Here is a 19,265-nt window from a genome sequence, read left to right on the forward strand (position 1 = left end):
CAGTGTGAGGTGAAGTCTGTTTGCCCTACTAACCTTAAGCCTGGGCTAATTTTTAGGGACAATGATTCTTACGCTGCCTCAATGAGTTAAATGCAGACGGTGGTTTTGAGAATCACTGTCACTGGTCATTCAAGGGTCTGCCCATTCCAAAGGAATTACCGAGGCCGGCTCTCTCTCCACCCCAAAGCTCAGAAGAAGGCAGCTATTATCCTCTTCAGACTCCTCTCTTGAACACTTCAATTTCAGAGAGGGAGTCATGTGTTCATTCCAGCGGGCTCAGTCTCTGATGGCTTAAGGACCGACCTCAGAGCCGCTGTCAGATGGTAGGTGTGTGTAAGCGTGAACGGCAGGGCAAAGCGTGACCTTTGACCCTGACCAGCATATGTCGTAAAAAAACCTGAATCACGTCCTCGAGGGAGGAATCATCTCCAGGGACTGACACCCTCAAACACAGCAGGGTGTCAGTGCACCAGAACCCGCTGGGGGAACGTGAAGTTTGGGGGGGGTGACGGGGCCGGTCGGAAACACAGAATGCATCTGCGATTAGCGGCCTCGTAGCAGACCTCCCAGCGGCTCTGAGCCCCTGAGCAGAGAGGGCTGCCGCGGCTGGAATTCCTCAGGATTAGTGCTGCGGCACCAACTCCCATCTCAGCTCTGAACTGCTGCCCATCACAGGCACTCATTCTCCACTGTGCTAAAGTTAGACCCGTCGCCTGTAATTAAGTCAACCTATAAAAGACGGATCGTGGGGGGGAGAGGCGAGTCGTGGCGCTGAGAGGGGGGCCGACAGATGTCCACCCAAGGCGAGGGGTTCCGCTCTGGCGGTTCCAAGGAGCCGCCGCCGCTCCGTCTGGTAGAGAATGTTCCGGGAGTGCTTTATTGACCGCGCTCTGTTGATGTATCGGTCAGATCCTCGCTAAACCCTCGCCACCTGGTTCCTTTCACACCTTGGTGATTTCCCCAAGGCACAGGGGGACTGGCCCTTCTTTAAAGCGCTCGCGTGTGTGTCTGTGTGAGCGCGCGCGCGCGTGTGTCTGTGTGAGTGTGTGTGTGTGCGCGCATGCGGACGGGTGAGACTGTGCCTGGAACGTGTGGCGTTTCTCACGTCTAATAACCTGGAAGGAGCTTTTAGCACCTCTGCGCGGAGCAGCTGCCCGGTTTCACACATGCGTGTCACGCGTCACACACCAGGGTCTGAATTAGCCTCCCAGACAGCGGCCCCCTTGTTATATCAAACACCGCCTGTCCTCTTTGTTTCTGTGCTTTTCTTTTCTTTTCTTACCCATGACATGCTCTGCGCTTGTCTTCAGTCTCCTGTGGGTCAGCTACATTCCCGCTGGTGCCGGTGTGTGGTGGAAGGGAAAGGCCCCTGAGTTCGCCTCGGCCCCGGTGACTGAGTGCGGCAGTCATCTGTGTGCAGCGCAGGCCCCATCACAACGGGAATAACAACAGCCCTACAATCTCTGCGCTTCAGCTTCAGACCAGCATGAGCTCATGAAATGGAATTGATTTTTTTCCTTCCTTTTTTTTTTTTTTAAACTCCCAGAGCATTGCAGGGAAAATCCACAGATGAAATCAGGTAGAAAAATGATCAGAGAGCGCATTAGGAGAGATTTATCTGTTTATTTATTTATTCACGCTTGCGCCCGAGCGAGCGGTTATTTCTTATCTGTCCGTAAAAAAGAAGCGGCGCCGGGCTCCTGTGAAGTCCGTTTGAGGCCTGATGAGAGGAGAATCGTCCTGTCAGCAGCCGAGTGGGGGTTCATGTTCGGTTATGGGATGTTAGCAGTTCTGCCGGTCCGAGAACATCGCTGCTGACAGAATTTTCCACCAGATACCCATTAGAAAAATGCAGTGTCGGCAATAAAAGGCGGCTCTGTCAGGTCTGTCTCTCAGTAGGAGGAGGAACGGCTCCCCTGTGCAGTACGTCTGTGTACCCTGGACAAAGGCTGTGCATCTTAGCCCTGATTCACTGATGGAGTCGGGGGGGGGGGGTATTTAGGGATAGATTATGGAGACACAAAGGCTTAAAGCTCTCTCTGCAGATGACCATGCTCCCCTCCTCCCCTCCCCTCTCAGAGCCTGTGGCTTTGCCTGATTGCGCAGTGTGAGGGGAATGTGGTCTGAATGCTTCAGAGGTAAAGCGTGCGTGGGGTGCGTGATGAGTAACCGAAAAAAGGCCCAGACAGGGGGAATCGGCCGAATGCCTGTATGGCTGTTTAGGAACCATGTTCGTCATCAGCTGGTGGCAGCGCTCTGTGTGAGCGTTAACCACATAGGGCTGGGCTTTTGCGTTCTGCTTAATACCCCCTGATGGGCAACTTTGGTGCGACGCTTAGAGCTCTGGACTCATGACCTAGAGGTCAAAGGTTTGAATCCCACAGGGTGACAGTTTGTATCCCTTTGGAAGACATTTTACCTTCATTCCTCCTGTAAAAGGCAAACTGCATAACCGGATTACAGCACGTGTAAGATTGTGGACAGGGCTAATTGATCCTTGTTAAACTGGTGTACTGTAAGTGAAGTGCAGACCACCATTCTGTAGCTATGGAGGAAGCAACACAGAGGACTGGCCTCTTAGGGTGGCGAAATGTGTAAGCAGCATCTCAACAGCAAATGTAATATAAAAACTATTTACAGTTTATTCAGAATATCCCTTCAAAATCTACTATTGATCCTCTGATGATTCTCCTGCGCTCCCGCAACTGAATCAAAGTGGCATTTGCAGGCAGGCTGATATTTCCCTAACCTTTGTGTGTCAGAGTCAGCTCACAGATGGTGTGCTCTCTGAAATGCCAGCGTGGTGCTGAGAGAACAGGCAAGGAAAGGGATTATTGTTACGTAAGCTTGTTCGGTAATAGTACACCTCCACATAGTAATAATGTCCCGTTTAAATAACCGCCCCGCCTTCCCTTTGTCCAATCTGCAGCACACCCGTTTGCGTCCTCTGCTGATTTTGGCCTGCGGCGGAGGATACAAGGGGTTTTCGGCCATTTTACGACCCCTGATAGCATGACCCTAACAGCCGAGCAGAGACCCTAATGGGAACATGTGCCTAAAACGCTACTGCAAAGCGGTGCATGAATGAGTTGACCATTACAGAAAGCGGCTTACCGATTCATCCATTCCCAACGCTCGCTGTTGATCTCTCTATGAATGATTCCCCAGAGATCCCCCACTTAAGTAAACCATTTTAATTGTGGCAAGGAGAGTTCAGCCTAGAGGAGAGCGCTAAAGCGAATGGTTTGTGCTAATGGCTTGCTTTAAGTTCTCATTCAGCTGTTATTCTGGGTGGAGAGCAGGTTTTGCAAAGTCTGATAGCTTCCAGAGCCTCCGATGTTTCTGAGTCTCCTTTTCCCAGAGTCTCTGTCCCCTTGTCCCCAGCAGAGGTCTTACACCTCTCTCCCTTTGGATGATCAGGGTGATTTCATTCTTGAGTGGAATGGAGTGGAGTTTTGATTCTAGCCACCTTTGGCTTGTCAAATACAGCTGGTTCAACATTAGTTTTAAAATAGCATCAGCATCCCTGGTGCAAGTCCCTGAGAGGAGAGGTCTAGGGGGCTGTTAGTTTCATTTACACTGATTAATGACAGATACAGAGTGTTGCTGAGTGAAGAAAAAAAAACAATACACTAATACAGCCACAAGTCTACAGTGGAACTGCTTTAAGACTGGACAGAAATGCGTGTGGATCACTTCGCATGGTTTGACCAGAGCGCTGAAGCGAAGTGGAAAGAGTTAATCCACTCAGTGCTGTGTCGGCGAGGTCATGCGAGGAGAGGGCAGGGTTTGCTGTCAGCCCCAGAGACAGACGAGAAGGGAAAAGTGATTGTGGTTACACTGAGCCCAAGCCAGCAGTAAATGAGATCTCTTTCTTAGGGTTAGTGTTTTCTCACTCGGTGAGAGTGTAACGTTAAAACAAAGCGATGTTGCTTATTGGTGGCCTACATATGAGCTTTTGAGGTTTTGGTTTTGAGTGAGGTACCCCCCACGCACACATACACATACACACGCATGCTGGCACACACACCTGCTTTGATCAGCCACTGCAAAAACATATTTTGGGGAAACACTGAGTGTTCTTTAATCCTCCATAGTCTGGGACTTAAAGGGTATTCAGCTGAATCTGATGTACAACAGGTTGTTTATGCTGAAGTTACCACGAAGGGTATCATCATCAGTCATCTCACAACACCCCACCCATCTGGTGATGACTTCATCTCTGATCTCTTCATCTCTATACTGCTGATGTCAAAGAAGTACCAACACCAGAAAGCACATTCTGACACCTTGTGTGACAAATGGAAGTTAGAATCCTCATCATGGTTGGCAGATGGTTGGACGACAGAGATGAGTAGCAGTTACTGCAGCTCTACCCACACTGGAGCGGAGAGGTTGTGACGGGCTTTGGGTCTGTTACAGAAGCACAACAGTATCTGCAAGACACTGTGGTGGGCCGCACTCGTAATGACTGCTCCAGTGTTTTGGGAAAGGGGAGGGGGGACCAAAGGATGTGAGCGCAAAACAGCGCGCACACACACACACACATCAGATGGATTAGGTGGATTAAGGGAGCGTCTGCCAAGATGAAATAAGATTTCCTGTGTTCTCCCAGTACTCTGGGAGCTGGGGACCTCTGGAGCACGGAAATCCAGGAATCCCATTGAGGAAGCGGGGAGGATTTGCTGAAAGGGTTGTCTTTGTTTCGTGAGTTAAAGGGTTTTTTTGTGACCACAAGAGGAAAATCAGAGGGTGCAGTAAGGAAAAGGCAGATGAAACAGAGTGATAAATGCTCAGCAGAGCCTGGCTGAAGCTGACAGGGGAACCAGAGAAGCAGCATTATTAAGCATTAAATATGCAGATATGCGCTCTGATGAATGTGAAAACAAAGTGAAACCTACCCTACCCCCATACACCCATACCCCCTAATAAAATAGGTCAGATTTTCCACTGACCTGCCTTGGCTGTTGGTGTGCAGTTTTAATCTGGTTTAACATCTTTAGAGTTGACCTTCTGGTACTGCCTACTCCCTCCCAGACTATAGTTGTTTGTAAATAAAAGATAAAAGTATATCACCATTTATGCATTTTTTTTACTGGCTTACGAAGGACGAAGGAATTTTAGATGATTCTGCTTTTGTCGCCCTTGTTTTGAGACACAACAAACCAATCACAGTGAACAATGCTTTAATGTTTAAAGCTTTCTAAAATAAACTCTCTGATCTGTGAAAAAACCTGTGCAGCCAAGATAAGTGTAACAATTGAGGACATCCTGGCTGTGGTATTATCCAGACAAACCAGCCTGGCCTGCTTGGACTCCAGGCCTAGTAGTGTACCTGCAGCTGGCCGGCATACAGTTGGACCAAGCTAATTAGCGGTGGAAAAGCCACCAGCCCATCTCAGATATAACTTTCCTACAGCCAAGGCAAGTCAGTGGAAAAGTGGCTAATATCTCAGGACCATGCTGGAGTGCGTTTAGGCCTCTACGGCCGAGGGAAAAATAATCCTGATTTATCTCCTGGGATAGCCCCCTCCCCCCCGGCCACCACCACCCCGTCTGTCAAGAGATGTTAAGAAAGCGACAGTGCAGTGTTTTGACTTCATCGACGTCGGCGTGGAAGTGGAAGCCCTCTTAATCTGTGTTCGGGGCGGAGAGACCCGGGCCGGAGGGGGGAGGGGGAGGGGGTCTGAAGGGGCGACGGTGCGGAAGCCTTTTGCTCACGTGGGAAGGCTGCCCCTAATTAGCGCTAAGCAGATTGCCGTCGCCTGACCTCGATTGCATTCTGACGCAGGCAGCACGATGGCAGTCTCCACACAAACGAGCCGAAAGCATGGGCGTAATTAGCAGCCAGGCATTTCCGTCTGTACCCGTGGCCATTCGTGCGAGAGAGAGAGGGGCGCAGGCCTCGCGATGATCACGCCCCTGACACCATCTGCGGAGTGCACTGACACAGAAAGGCCAGCGAGCGGAGGACTCTCCCCCGGAGGGGTTTGGGTGATAAATGTGGGTATTAAACGTGGAGATCTCGTGCCATTACTTTACAAATTTCCCAACGCCTTACCCATGCCCTGCCAGCCCCTCTGCAAACTGAATGCTCTGTTGAGCACCGCAGTGTATATGCTTATACTGTAAGCAGCATCAGGGCTGCTGATCCCACAGGCTTGGGTGCCTCTGCCTTTGCCCAGTGGTCAAGTCCATTAGGCATTCAGTGTTTGCCAGCGCCTTGCAGAGGTGTCTCTGGTTTGAGAAATTTGTGGGGAAATGTTGAGGCTGCAAGATTTATATTACTGAAGGGGCAGCTGCTGGGAGTGTGTGGCTCTGTGGCCTGTTTTGTCCTCCTCCTGTAAGTCCCTGGTACGTAATGGTAAGGGGCAGGAACAGGCTTTGGGGGGCGTGAGTGTCAGGCCATGTTATTAACACTGGGCCAACCAGTCAGCCTGACAATCTGTGAGGCTGTGTGTGACCAGGCGATGCATCGCTATTGCGTCATCGGTGAGAGGGACAGACGGGCCTCCCCGTGGAGACACCCTCGGCTCCGATGTCCGTGCTGTCTGGGCGATCACCCCTGTCTGCCCCGCACTGTGCCAAGGGTAGGAGGGCCCTCGAGTGGGTCCGAGGGGTTAAAAGATGGCTGATGATGTATTTAAATGTGTAGGACCTTTGTATGTCAGGGGGGAGGGGTGGGTCTTGATCTGGAAGTAAAAATGTCGGTCTTTGTTTTGTGCAGGGTCTCCTGAAGCCATGTTTCACACGAATGTATCATGAATGTATCATGCGTTTTAATGACTGTATATCAGTTCTGTCATGGCCATGTCTTTGAAGGGAATCTCCCCTCCAATCCATTGCTCAATTCTGAGGTGAAGTACACATATCCCTTTCTTTTTTGTCTAGCTCAGTAGTAGCGTGTTAAAGGTCTCCTACTCTGCGCTGATGAAGTGATATCAGTGGATTGTATTCACTGTTTCCCTGTTGTTGCATTAAACACTATTAGGTTCATGAGTAGCCAATTTCGCGGCCGATGTGCCTCTGGCAGCGGTAGGGGCTCATGTGATCCGTCACATGGCCCAGCGTGCGTACCTGACACGGCGTTACCCCCTGATTAGAGAGCCGGGGCCATGTCAATGGAGCCACTGTGGTCCCGTGTGATGGTGAGGCCGCCGGCCCCCGCTCCGGGCCCGATGCACTTTGATTTTCGCTAATCTATTTAGGTGGTTTAAGGCCGAGACATGTCAGCCATTGTCCTCCGTTACAAATCCTTCCCTCTTCCTCTGCCTCCCCTTAGGCGGGAGAGAGGGCAGTCAGGCTCACGGGGTGAAACCGAAAACCGGTCGGTCCTGTTTCCAGGAACCGCAGTAGCAAATTCGCGCCTGGTTATTTAAGTTGCGCACACCCATGGGCGGTGAGAAGGTATGGGAAAGTATGGCTTTAATGGGAAGCTACCTGGTTGTAATGAGGGGTTTTTGTCTGCCCTCTTTGTGTCATTCAGGGGGTCGTTTTAACGCGTTTCGGTCTCTGTCCCCTCTCTCGTTCACAGCGCCCTGAGGCCACCACACTGTCACAGCTATAATGGGGGTTCTGTTGCTGTTGTTTTTTTGCATTTCTACCCCGATGGATCATGTTAAAAATCAATTCGTAAGAGCTGTATGTTATGTATAAAAGCAGGGCCCCGTCACAGTACATGTATCTGGGAATTGTTAATGACAGTCTGTCTGGGAAAACCCCCCAAACAGACAGCCTACCAAGTCCGACCTCATCTATTTTTTACTGTGCTTAATATTGCATGATGGCTTCGCGCTCCAGATGCGTTCTCTTTTGGGGGGGGTTACACTGTGGGGTGCTCTGCCTGTCTGCAGCACACTGGCCTGGGGGTAACCCATGTGTTGGGGGGGAGGGCAGTCTGTAGGAACAGGGCTTGGACCCCCAGCCTCCCCCACCCCCCCCAACAGCCCAGCAAGCCTTTGTCTTCAGTGTTGTGTTGGTGTGATTGAGGGTGGATGTGCACTGCACACAGGGATTGACTACTGATCTTTCACGTCTTTAACACTGCCCTAAAAGGGACGCGCTTATTGTCCTCTGGTTCGATGAAGTGTGGATGTTTGTTTGGATTTTTGCTTATATTGTACAACAGGAGATCTGTTTTGGGGAACACAGCACTCACCATATAAGAACCATTTTTAAAAGTAATCGAGTTGCCTTTGAGCTCTTACCACTAAACATGAGAGGGAATGTCCCTGACATATGGGTAATTAGTTTGAGGACAACAGGTACAACATTTAAAGATGTTAATGTTTATTTTTTAAATTGATAAAATTGATTAAATTTTTATTCATCACATGTATAGTTTAAATTGTTACAGCAATCTAACAATCAGAGGAGAAACCAAACTTCACTGAGTTGTTTGGAAAAGGTTGGAAACTGAAGAAAACCTGTACTATTTATGAAAATGTTTGCAAAGCAATAACTTTGAATTGGAGGCAAACCATCTTAAGTTCACTCCCTCACACTAAATTTGTGTCATGGCTGTACAAAGTAAGCGTGGTATTTTATGTTTAGAGCGCATTATTTTTACCTAAAGCAGAGATCAGTGTCCCATTTCGGCAAGCTGGCGCCACCCCCGGATGCAATTTGAATACTCAAATTATAACTGAATACAAATCACACAGCCAAGTTTAGCTGTGTGCTGCGGAGTTCTGGTTCAGGAGCACAATACGCAAACCGCGACCGTCGTAAATCACGGAGGGTCTGCGCATCTCCTCACATAGAAGGTGGTTTTGGAGACGTGTGAGAGTCTTTTGAGAATCGGTCGTTGCTGTGGTTAAAAATCGCAAAACGAGTCAACGGCACACGTTTTAGTTCGCTCTGGATCACCGCTTCACCCACTTCACTGTTTCTCCAGTAAGCTCTGTTTATTGACCATAAATTCAAAAGCATGAGCTTTTTTTCAAACCGTATCAGTGTCATTCAGATTGGTTATTCCATCCTGATCATTATTAAGGGAATTGGCCACAAAATTTTAACGGGGTAGAAACATTATTACAATTTCATTTTCACGTCGGCAGGCAGAACTGTCATAACCTTTATCTTATTATCGCAAGCAGTGGACCTTGAACGAAAATACTCGGACTTGATTTTATTGTCCTCCTCGCGATGCTAAATACTGTATCTGCTGACGCACTTAGGGGGTAAACGGTTTTTTTTGTTGTTGTTGTTCATCTGTGAAGCATTTTTTCAGATCGGCTTTAATGAATACCACAACTAAGAAAACGGAGAACAGAGCCGCGACTTGGGAATACTTCTCCTTCTAAAACATTAAGCGCTCGCCTTTGTTGTGAAGCGGGAGGCCTCGTTTGTATCGCCAGCGGCTGACGTCACTCGCGCTGGGAAAATGAACGCGCGCCGCTTTCTTATTTTTAGCTGAGGCTCTATTGAAAGAGGCTCTCATTACAGTTCACTGATCGCCACGCTGTCAGTGCTCCCTCTCGCAAATGCTATTAAATAACACGAAGTTGATCTGGCTAATTATTCAGTCCTGAAAAAGTCACTCGAGAACAGAGGACTTGAATGAATGGTGAATTTTGTCATGGTGTATTTTGAATGCACAGTTTCTTTGTTCGGTAGCTTGTTCAGAATGCCACATGGGAATTGCGTACAGTTAACAACAGCTTTGCACATTTGTACAGCATTTTATGCTGATCCAGACACTGTGACCGAGAAATTAGTTAAATTTAATACCATATATGCAATGCTGTGAATGGAAATACAGAAATTGTTTTTGACAAATCTGCCAGTTAGAGAAAATGCATATTTCTTGCTAATTTTGATCATTTTCATATGATACATGAGGAGGATATATCGTGTAGCTTGTTTCAGAAGGCCCAGGTGGTCTTTACTGGTTAAGATACACTGAAAGTTGTGACTTTGGGATGGAAAAACTGTCACATATGGCTACACTGACATTTGTGACTTTGGGATGGAAAAACTGTCACATATGGCTACAGTGTTCAGCTTTGTGGTTCTCTAAATAATACTGGATGTTTATTGTGGCTCCAGAGCAAACACATTTCTTTTCTCTCTGACTCACCATCATATTGGAGAGACTTATGAAATTTAAATTTAACTTAATTTGAGTTACAACTTTCTGCATTATCTGTCTCTTAGGTGAGTTTGATTTGCGCAATATGGTGTCTTGTGAAGGCATTTTAATCGCACGCTTGGATGCTCCTCTTATGACAGTTCATAGGATTCCTGCTAATACTCCCTTTCATGTCCAAGGAATTTACTGTGAATCAGCACACTGTTGAAAATATGTGCAGAGTTATGTGAAATCAGCATCATAAGTACCTTCACCATGATAATAACAAACTGTTCTTTGGTTGTTTGTAAAATGAATGCGATGCAGATCAGTGACAGCACCCGGGTAGCTCCTCTGCAATCACTGGATTAGAGTCTAATGTATTTTTAAACCGTTATTGCACGTTGCATTCGAACGAAGACGGACGTAGGCCCGCGTGCTGTAATTGTCAACTTTCTGAGAAGTGAAAACTTTTTTTTTTGGCTAAACAAAAAAAAAAACCCAGCGCGTTTCATTAATTTATCCTCTTGTGCTGCTGCCGTTTTATGAAAGAGAGATAATTACTGATGAGCTGCTGACCCCACCAGACAGCCTCTCCGCTCCGAGAGACAAATAAGAAATCAATGCTTTCAGAGGGAGATGGCGGAGCCTGAAGAGCAGAGTAAGCAGAGCACTCTGATGGAGGCAGCGGCCAGGCAGAGCGATGGCTGCCCTCATCCTGTTCGGCTTCAGACAGGGAAGGAGAGGTAGACAGAGCACCCTTTATGCATTAATGATGGCAGGCCAAGGCTGGCTGCCTCTCCTTTTTCCAATAATAAAACTGTAATTGTGGAAATAAATTCATAGAAGATGGAGAGAGAGAGGGGAGAGAGGAAAGGGCGAGAACGTTAAAGTCAATGGTGCGGGAGAAGTCTCATCGAGGCTGGCTGTAAGCTGGGCTGTGATGAGTTACTGAAGGAGGTAGAAATGAGTTAATCTCGACTTGGCGTCACTGATCAAACCCCCACTGTTGGAGCAGGTCAGGAGAAGCTGTGGATTAGTGAGGTCCACCCCATAAATGTTCCTTTTTTCCAAAGGGTCATTTTTTTAATGTCTGTGTTATTTCAGTGGCAATTCTGTCAGGGGTAAACTGAACTCTCCCAGCGTCGTTGGTTTGATGGCACCGTGCGTCATTGCTGAACTTGTCCTCTTTGTGTGTTGTTTTTGCAGTGAGGGGGTCTTCAAGTGTCCTGAGGACCAGCTGCCCCTGGACTATGCCAAGGTAAGACCACCAGAGGCCCGGCTCCTTTCCTTCTCGCTGTCTCTGTCACGCTCTCCTACACCCTGCGCAGGCGTATGCACGTGTGCGGATCCTCACCTCACAATGACGCTTCCTCCTCTCGAGCACGTCAGCTGTGTGGACGAGCGCCAGCACAGCAGGTGGCTCAGAAGGACTCCCGATAATTTGTCTTTTCATGAGAGTCCCCGTTAAGGACACTGGCACTGCATTCATAGAGGAAGCCCCCCTCCGTCCCCGCAGCGGGGGAGCTGGCTTCCACCTCCGGACACGTTCTGTAGCGCAGCTGCGCTGAGCGGTGCGCATCAGCAGTACAGCCCTGAAAGTCCACTGTGCCGGGCCGGTACGTGCACTCGCTCCGAGAGAAAGGTGCATCTCTTCCCCACGGGCCTGCCGAGCCTCATCCATTTCCCCCCTACCCCACCCCGCCCCACCCTACCCCAACCTCCACCCCCATCCCACAAATCGCAGTAATGACGTACCCCGCCACAACGCCGGGGCCGCAGCGGGCTCTGCATACAGTGCAGGCTGTGGGGAGGGTGACTCACCCTGAGCTGACTAAACAAGGCGGACAGCTCTGCGGCCGGGCAGTCCAACTGCATCTCCTCTCGCTGTGCACCCACAGTTATTTATTCCTCTCCTCTGTGGCCGCTAATACAGCACGAAGGCCAAATCTGTTTTTCTTTGTTTTTTTTTATCCCTTTCTCTTGAAACTAAAGGCTGAATAAAGGCAATATACGCAGCTCAGCGGCCTAATCAAAGACGGCCTCAGATTTGTGAGGATTTCGGAAAGGCAGAAACCATGAGGGCATTAGCCTGATCTGCTAACAATGAGCCGGCTTCCCTCGGGCAGCCATGTTCCCTAAGCCACTGGGTGTGCGTCGAGTCCCAAAATTACATGTGGTTTAGCGCTGAGCTCCTGCGCCGTTCCAAAAAAAGACCCAAAAATCCAAACGACTTTAATTAAACTCCTTGGCTTGTTTTTTTTTTTTTTTTTTCATCTTTGCTTTTAAAACGTTAATCTGATTTTGGGTGGGAAATCCACACACAGGCTGACTGTGTGCAGGATGAAGGCTTTCTTATTTTAAGTGATTATTTTTGAAGTGATTATTTTTACTTATTTTCAAGTGATTTCACAGTTTTTGTTACTATGTACAGCTGAGGTGAAAGGGCTTAATTCACGCTCACAGTGATGATGTTGGTGGTGTATAACAGTCAATACTGTGACAAAAAGGACACGTCAGGTTACTGCCTGTGACCTGGAATGTAGAGTGCGGATGGACTGGAGCCTTATCTGAACTGCTTACTGTTTCCGCACGCTGTTTCAGGCACTCTCGTGTACGGTTGGGATCTTGAGACCGAGCCTTGATCTTGAAGTGATGAATACGATTCCTCGCCACACAGAATAATTTGTGCTAGTCTTGTTTTGTTTTTCCAGACTTATATACAGGTATACATCAGACATGATGATGTCTCTGTTGCGATATTGGTTGCGTTCTCATTGTCTTGGTCTTGATCTGTGACTCAGAACGTATGTTCACAGTTTTGGTACATTAAAATATTAGTTTGATGTCTCAGTCTTGGTCTTATTGAAATACAGTTATAAATAAAGCGATAGGGTATGCCACCATCACTCTACTGCAGCTGATTCACTGTGGCCTTCAAATACGTACAACCCCCTCCCTCCCTTATTTGCCTGCACTGTGTCTGTTTCTGGGCAACAGGTTCATCTGTAAGCTCAAAATGCGTGTAACCGCCATCAAAGTTTGAGCAAACTGTTATTAAAGAGCAGTACTGAGCGGCGGGGACAGAGTGTGACCTATGCAGGCGGCATAAAAGCAGGTCTTGTGTGTCTGATCTCAGACATGCTGACGGCACCAATCCGGTAAAGGTCACTTAAAGGTCATTTGCGCGCTTCCACGCGGGGCTTTGAGCATGGATTCGCGTCAGGGGTTTGGGGTTTACCTCGGGGGGAGGGGGGGGGTCTCCTCGGGTTGGCTCTGTGACTCACACTCATGTCCTGATGCAGCCTGCCCCCTGTGCTGTGGTGGAGCTGCCTCCCAGCGGGCTGTGCGGTAACACCATGGCAGCTCCCTTCCCTTACGACGTGGGCTATTATTCCTTCTCAATCATCAGCCAATCAGTAAGGGCAGCACCATACACTTGATTACATTACACTACATTACTGGCATTTCGCAGATGCTCTTATCCAGAGTAACTTACACTGGTGACAGGTTTTTACAATGTTATCCATCTATACAGCTGGATATTTACTGAGGCAATTGTGGGCTAAGTACCTTGTCCAAGGGTGCAGCAGCAGCAGTGCCCAAGCAGGGAATCAAAACTTTTGGGTATGAGTCCTGCTCCTTACTGCTATGCTACAGTGCCACTCAACATGGATTTTGGACACGCAGCGTACATCCTAACACACTGTAGCGTTCCTCAACCAGCACAGCTTCCCCAGGCCCAGACCCCAGCAGCAGAGAGACGCTCACAGAGCTGTGATGCCCCATGTGTCTCTGACCGAGACGGAGATATTCACTGACTCTCACTGACCCCCGCCGCTCTGTTCTGGCTGTGACCCGCAGATCTACCCCGACCCGGAGCTGGAGCAGCAGATCATGTCTCTGCCCATCCGCTGCATCCACAGCGAGGAGGGCTGCCGCTGGACCGGCCAGATGAAGCAGCTGCAGGTACTGCTCCTCACCTCCGCACCGCCCACGCAGAATCCAGCAGAATTAAGCTGACTCCTGTCCGACTCCTGCCCAGTTTCGTCTTCCTTTAGCCTGTGAGCCTGCCGGCTGTTCTTGCCGCCCGCCGCTGTCCCCTTCCTTTGAACGTCCCTCCACAAGTGCTGCTGCCGTCGGCCCCCCTGCCTCACCATTCTCTCTCTCTCTCTCTCCTGCTTTCCCAGGGCCACTTCTCCACCTGCGCCTTCAACGTGATCCCCTGCCCCAACCGCTGTGCCGCCAAGCTGACCCGCCGTGACCTGCCCGACCACCTGCAGTACGACTGCGTCAAGCGCAAGGTCAAGTGCGAGTTCTGCGGCAACGAGTTCACCGGCGAGGCCTACGAGGTGAGCGCCGTCTTTATAAACCTCATCTCCACAATCACATCACATCACATTACATTATTAGCATTTAGCAGACCCTCTTATCCAGAGTGACTTACATTGGTTACAGTTCTGTATGTGTGTGTATATTCACACAAGCAAAGACAACCAAGCACCATCTATGCCTCGACAATTATGGTGGATGCATAAAAAAGTACCACAGTATTTTATGTTTTACATTACATTACAGGCATTTAGCAGATGCTCTTATGCAGAGCGACTTACATCAGTTACAGTTTTTTTTTTACAATGTTATCCATTTATACAGCTAGAAGGTTACGAATCCTGCTCCTTAACCTCTGTGCTACGCTGCCGTTTTGTCTGCAAGGTGTACGTAGTTATTGAGATTATGAGAACACAAAGTCAGGATTCATCTTAAGTCACACCACAGAGATGCAATAAATAATAAATACACTATTTTGAGTAACTGAGCAGTGGGGGCACATGGAGAGGGTGGGACTGAGGAATTAGCACACTCAGCCTCACAAACTATTCCATCTCAGCATGGTGCACTTTCTGTAATCACATGGCACCTTTAGGGCTTTGGAGGGAATGGGGAAACACAGCAGGCCATCATTTCTTACTCATATGAAAACGGTGAAACCAGAATGGTGTCTTTTCATATGTTAATATATGTGCCACATGTATAACAAACGCATCAATCACTAATGCTGTGCGTAATTCTGTGAATATATTAAAACAGGAATTATATGGATCCAGTTGTATCCTCAAGCATTGTGCGCAGTCGCTCTTGTAGTTAAAATGAACTGAGAATATTTAAGGTGTAAGAGATGGTTACCCTGTTGTAGTTACCCTGGATAAACCCTTAATAATACTGTAGTAGAAACTGAGGAGCCGGTTTCTTGAGCTGGTAGTCGGGGTGGAGGTGTTTTGCTGCAAGCGGGTTGTCTCAACTAAGATGATACCGGTGCGTGAGCTGTCCTGTCCTGTCCCATCCCTGCAGAACCACCAGGGCATCTGTCCCCAGGAGAGTGTTTACTGCGAGAACAAGTGCGGTGCGCGCATGATGCGCAGACTCCTGTCCCAGCACAGCCTGGCCGAGTGTCCCAAGCGCACACAGCCCTGCAAGTACTGCGGCAAGGAGTTCGTCTTCGACACCATCCAGGTCAGCTCCCGAAAAACGCTCACGCGGCTTTTTTCACGGCAGTTTTTGTGCGGGATCTGTAAATATTTTAATATTTCAGAATGATCTCACGCTTCCAATTTTGAGTGCATTTCATGCTTGAATTCAGTCAATGAACACTGAATGTCAACATCTGCCAGAGTTCATTACAGTTGGTTCTAGGTTTGTGGCACTAGGTGTGTGTGTCTGTGTGTGTGTGTGTGTGTGTGTGTGTGTGTGTGTGTTGGCTCTCTGACTCACTGCTCCCTGGCTGTGCAAACTTTGGGCTGGCTTTATTGGAAAGCCCACCGCAGAGCACAGATGAGATGTCAGAGGTGTTGGTGTTGAAGTAATAACCTTATCTTTGTGTCTCTCTGCTTGGGCTATCATGTGGGTGTGGGGGGTAATAAGGCCGAAAACAGTGCCCTCTCAGTCCTATGTGAAGAGTGGCTTTCAGACTGTGCCGAGGGGGGTGGCACAGTGCCCGTCCCTCCATGAAGAGTAGCATTCATGCCCCCCCCAGCTTCATGCCAGCCTGCTGTTTGTGCTGGCACCATCTCCCCGGGCGGCACCTGCGTCCCAGTAGCCCAGTGAAGGAGGGCTCTGTGCCACCGTGCCAGGCCCCATTATAACGCTCTCTCCTCCGCTCCCTCTCACAGTTTATGAAGTGTTAATCAGAGCACTGGCCACATATACAGTGCATGCATTCATTGCATTCAGTTTACTTTAAGAGCCATTGTTCCTCAAGCCTACCCCCCCTCAAACTAAAAACTGTGTGTTATAAACACAAAATCAAAACTCTAAATAATGTTAAATCAGTGCATTTCAGAGTGGCATACCTTACAAATACGGGTTTTGCCACTTTGTGTACATAATCTAACATAATTGCTTACATATGTTGTCAAACTGTAAATCTGATCCATAGGGTGATTTTTTTTTTGTTCCCCCCCCCCCCCCACCCCACAGAACCACCAGTACCATTGCCCGCGGTTCCCGGTACAGTGCCCGAACCAGTGCGGCACGCCGAACATCGCCCGGGAGGACCTGGCCGCCCACGTGAAGGAGAGCTGCTGCAGCGCCCTGGTGCTCTGCCCCTTCAAAGACGCGGGCTGCAAACACAGGGTGAGTTTACCCCCCCCCCCCGGGCTGGCATCTGCAGACTGGCGTCAGGACGCGGCTGGCTTTCCGTTTCCTCTGCTGCTGTTTCGTGTGTTTCTCCGGCTGTTTATTTTCAGTGTGCGCTGAACTGTCCCGAAAAACCTCGTCGGAATGAAGCGCTGCGATCTTTTGTCTGTGAGAGCGGGCCCGTGCAGTCCCCGGGAGCCGTACCTTAATGAGAAGCACACAGCTGCATTGCGGCCTTCGTGCGTTCCTGCGGTTTTGCTTCTGCCGTAAACCCGGTGCCGTACCGCGTGTGTTTCCAGCTTACTCTGCAGGCCCGCTCGAGCCTCTCGCTTCGTGCTGCCAGCTCCGGTCTCTAACGCCTCCTGTCAAATGGGAGGATTCAGAGGATCGATAACAATGCAAATGCAAAGACTAGACAGCTGAGACTTCACTTTCTCGAAAAGCAGAAAGTCGCCCAAGTGTTGGAATCGATTGAAATCCACCCACCCTTCCCTGTGTGTAGAAAGCTTGTGGGCAGATTCCCTAGCAGGGCATCTGCACTCCCGTTATTACTAGTGACAAGCAAAGTGTGACGATATTCCTGAAGTTATCAGCCAATCATACTACAAGTACACCAAGTGCGGCAGTGTAGCCTAGCAGAGAATGATCTTACCCAGTAAATTCTCAGGAGGCCGGCGAGGCTAATGTTGAGGCTGATAGTGAAACGCTAATATCTGCTCCGTTCTCTCTGGCAGTGCCCCAAGCTGGCGATCGGCCGACACCTGGAGGACAGCACCAAGTCCCACCTGACCATGATGTGCAGCCTGGTGACCCGGCAGAGGCAGGAGATCCTGGAGCTTCGCAGGGAGCTGGAGGAGCTGTCCGTCAGCCACGACGGCGTGCTCATCTGGAAGCTGGCCGACTACGCCCGCCGGCTGCAGGAGTCCAAGCTGCGCAGCAACCACGAGTTCTTCAGCCCGCCCTTCTACTCCCACCGCTACGGCTATAAGCTGCAGGTGTCGGCCTTCCTCAACGGCAACGGCAGCGGCGAAGGAACGCACCTGTCCATCTACATCCGGGTGCTGCCGGGCGAGTACGACAGCCTGCTGGAATGGCCCTTCTCCTACAAGGTCACCTTCTCCATCCTGGACCAGAGCGACCCCTCCCTGTCCAAGCCCCAGCACATCACCGAGACCTTCAACCCCGACCCCAACTGGAAGAACTTCCAGAAGCCCTGCCCCAGCGCCCGCAACTCGCTGGACGAGAGCACACTGGGCTTCGGCTACCCCAAGTTCATCTCCCACGAGGAGATCAAGAAGAGGAACTACATCCGAGACAACGCCATCTTCCTCAAGGCCTCCATAGACATCCCCCAGAAGATTATCGCCTGAGAGGTGCAATGTGTTTCCAGGGGGGTGGGGGGGGGGGGGGGGGGGGGCTTTGGATGGGGGGGGATGGGGGTGGCCAAAAAAGGGGGGGGGGGGGGGGCGGGTCAAGACTGGAAAAGACTCTTTTGGCGAGGATGTGCATTTTGCCTCCGCGCCGGTGTGTTCTTGGACTCCTTGCAGCAGTTCCACGGGGGGAGCCGGACAGATGGTGTTGACTGGCTGGACAGGAAACGCTGGCAGTCACTTTCGTTTCTGGCCGTTTATTTATTCACGCTGAAAGGCTGACTTGTTTGGTCTGTAGGAAAATGGTAACTGGTTTTGTTTTGATTTTTGAGCCATGACAAAAAAAGCCTTGGACATTCAACAGTGCCTAGCAGTTTTATATAAATATGGATGTTGCTGTGTAATCTCTCTTGAGCCGGTGTGAAAATGAGAGGAAGGCAGGGGAGTGGTGGTGAAAGGCTCACCTGAGAGGATGTTTGAATTTTGCTAGAGACATCCTTCCTTGGAGGTAGGGATGTTTTGGTCAGGTCATAAGGAAAGGAGGGTTGCAGCATATTGCGGGTTATCTCATAAGCAGTTTTCCTCTGCTGGGTCAAGCGCGGGAGTATCCTGACTGTTTTTGGCTGAGCAGACAGAAATAAGCCTAAAGCCTCTGAACTGACAGAAATGATGGCAGGAACTCAGGATACTCTAAGACATTAAACACTCACACATACTGTATACACTCATAAATGCGATTGCCTTCTGTTGATGTGCATGTGTCCCGTATTGCTTCCTGGACAGAAGGCGAGGCCTTTCTGTCTCCAACCACATCACCTCCTGAACACATACTGGGTACCAAATTAAGAGCTGTAGACACACAAATGTAGTTTTCCCCTCTTTCACTGTTCTGTCTCCCTGCCAGAGTCAAAGATACAGTGCTTGCGTGGTGCGGATTGCAGCCCTGAACTCAGACGCATGGAGAAAGGTGCTAATGGTTCCAGTCTGACTGCGGTATCACAGCAGATCTGAGACTCACTCAGTTGGTCCTCCATGGGCAGGTTTGAGGAATTCAGCAGCAGCTCGTCCACGAGCGCAGACAATGACCAGGCCGCGGGGGGGACGGTGCTCCCTGTGTCATACGGCATGCAGAGATGTGTGTACGTTTCACACAGTATCATGTGGACCATTGTACCGCGGCCATCTGT

At 49.6% G+C, this 19,265-nt stretch overlaps 1 protein-coding gene across 1 annotated transcript in view; it reads left to right on the forward strand.

Annotated features, from left to right (window-relative positions):
• The window catches only part of LOC118774936 (TNF receptor-associated factor 4-like), a 34,405-nt gene extending 16,327 nt beyond the window's left edge, over nucleotides 1–18,078 (forward strand). The window contains exons 2-7 of the mRNA XM_036524559.1: nucleotides 11,282–11,333; nucleotides 13,937–14,041; nucleotides 14,263–14,424; nucleotides 15,425–15,586; nucleotides 16,550–16,705; nucleotides 17,443–18,078. Coding sequence (XP_036380452.1) covers nucleotides 11,282–11,333; nucleotides 13,937–14,041; nucleotides 14,263–14,424; nucleotides 15,425–15,586; nucleotides 16,550–16,705; nucleotides 17,443–18,078 — 1,273 coding nt within the window. The remainder of the gene's footprint in view (nucleotides 1–11,281; nucleotides 11,334–13,936; nucleotides 14,042–14,262; nucleotides 14,425–15,424; nucleotides 15,587–16,549; nucleotides 16,706–17,442) is intronic.
• Nucleotides 18,079–19,265: the final 1,187 nt, after the last annotated feature.

The sequence above is a fragment of the Megalops cyprinoides genome, chromosome 3 (assembly GCF_013368585.1).
Source record: "Megalops cyprinoides isolate fMegCyp1 chromosome 3, fMegCyp1.pri, whole genome shotgun sequence".
NCBI classification, from domain to species: Eukaryota; Metazoa; Chordata; class Actinopteri; order Elopiformes; family Megalopidae; genus Megalops; species Megalops cyprinoides.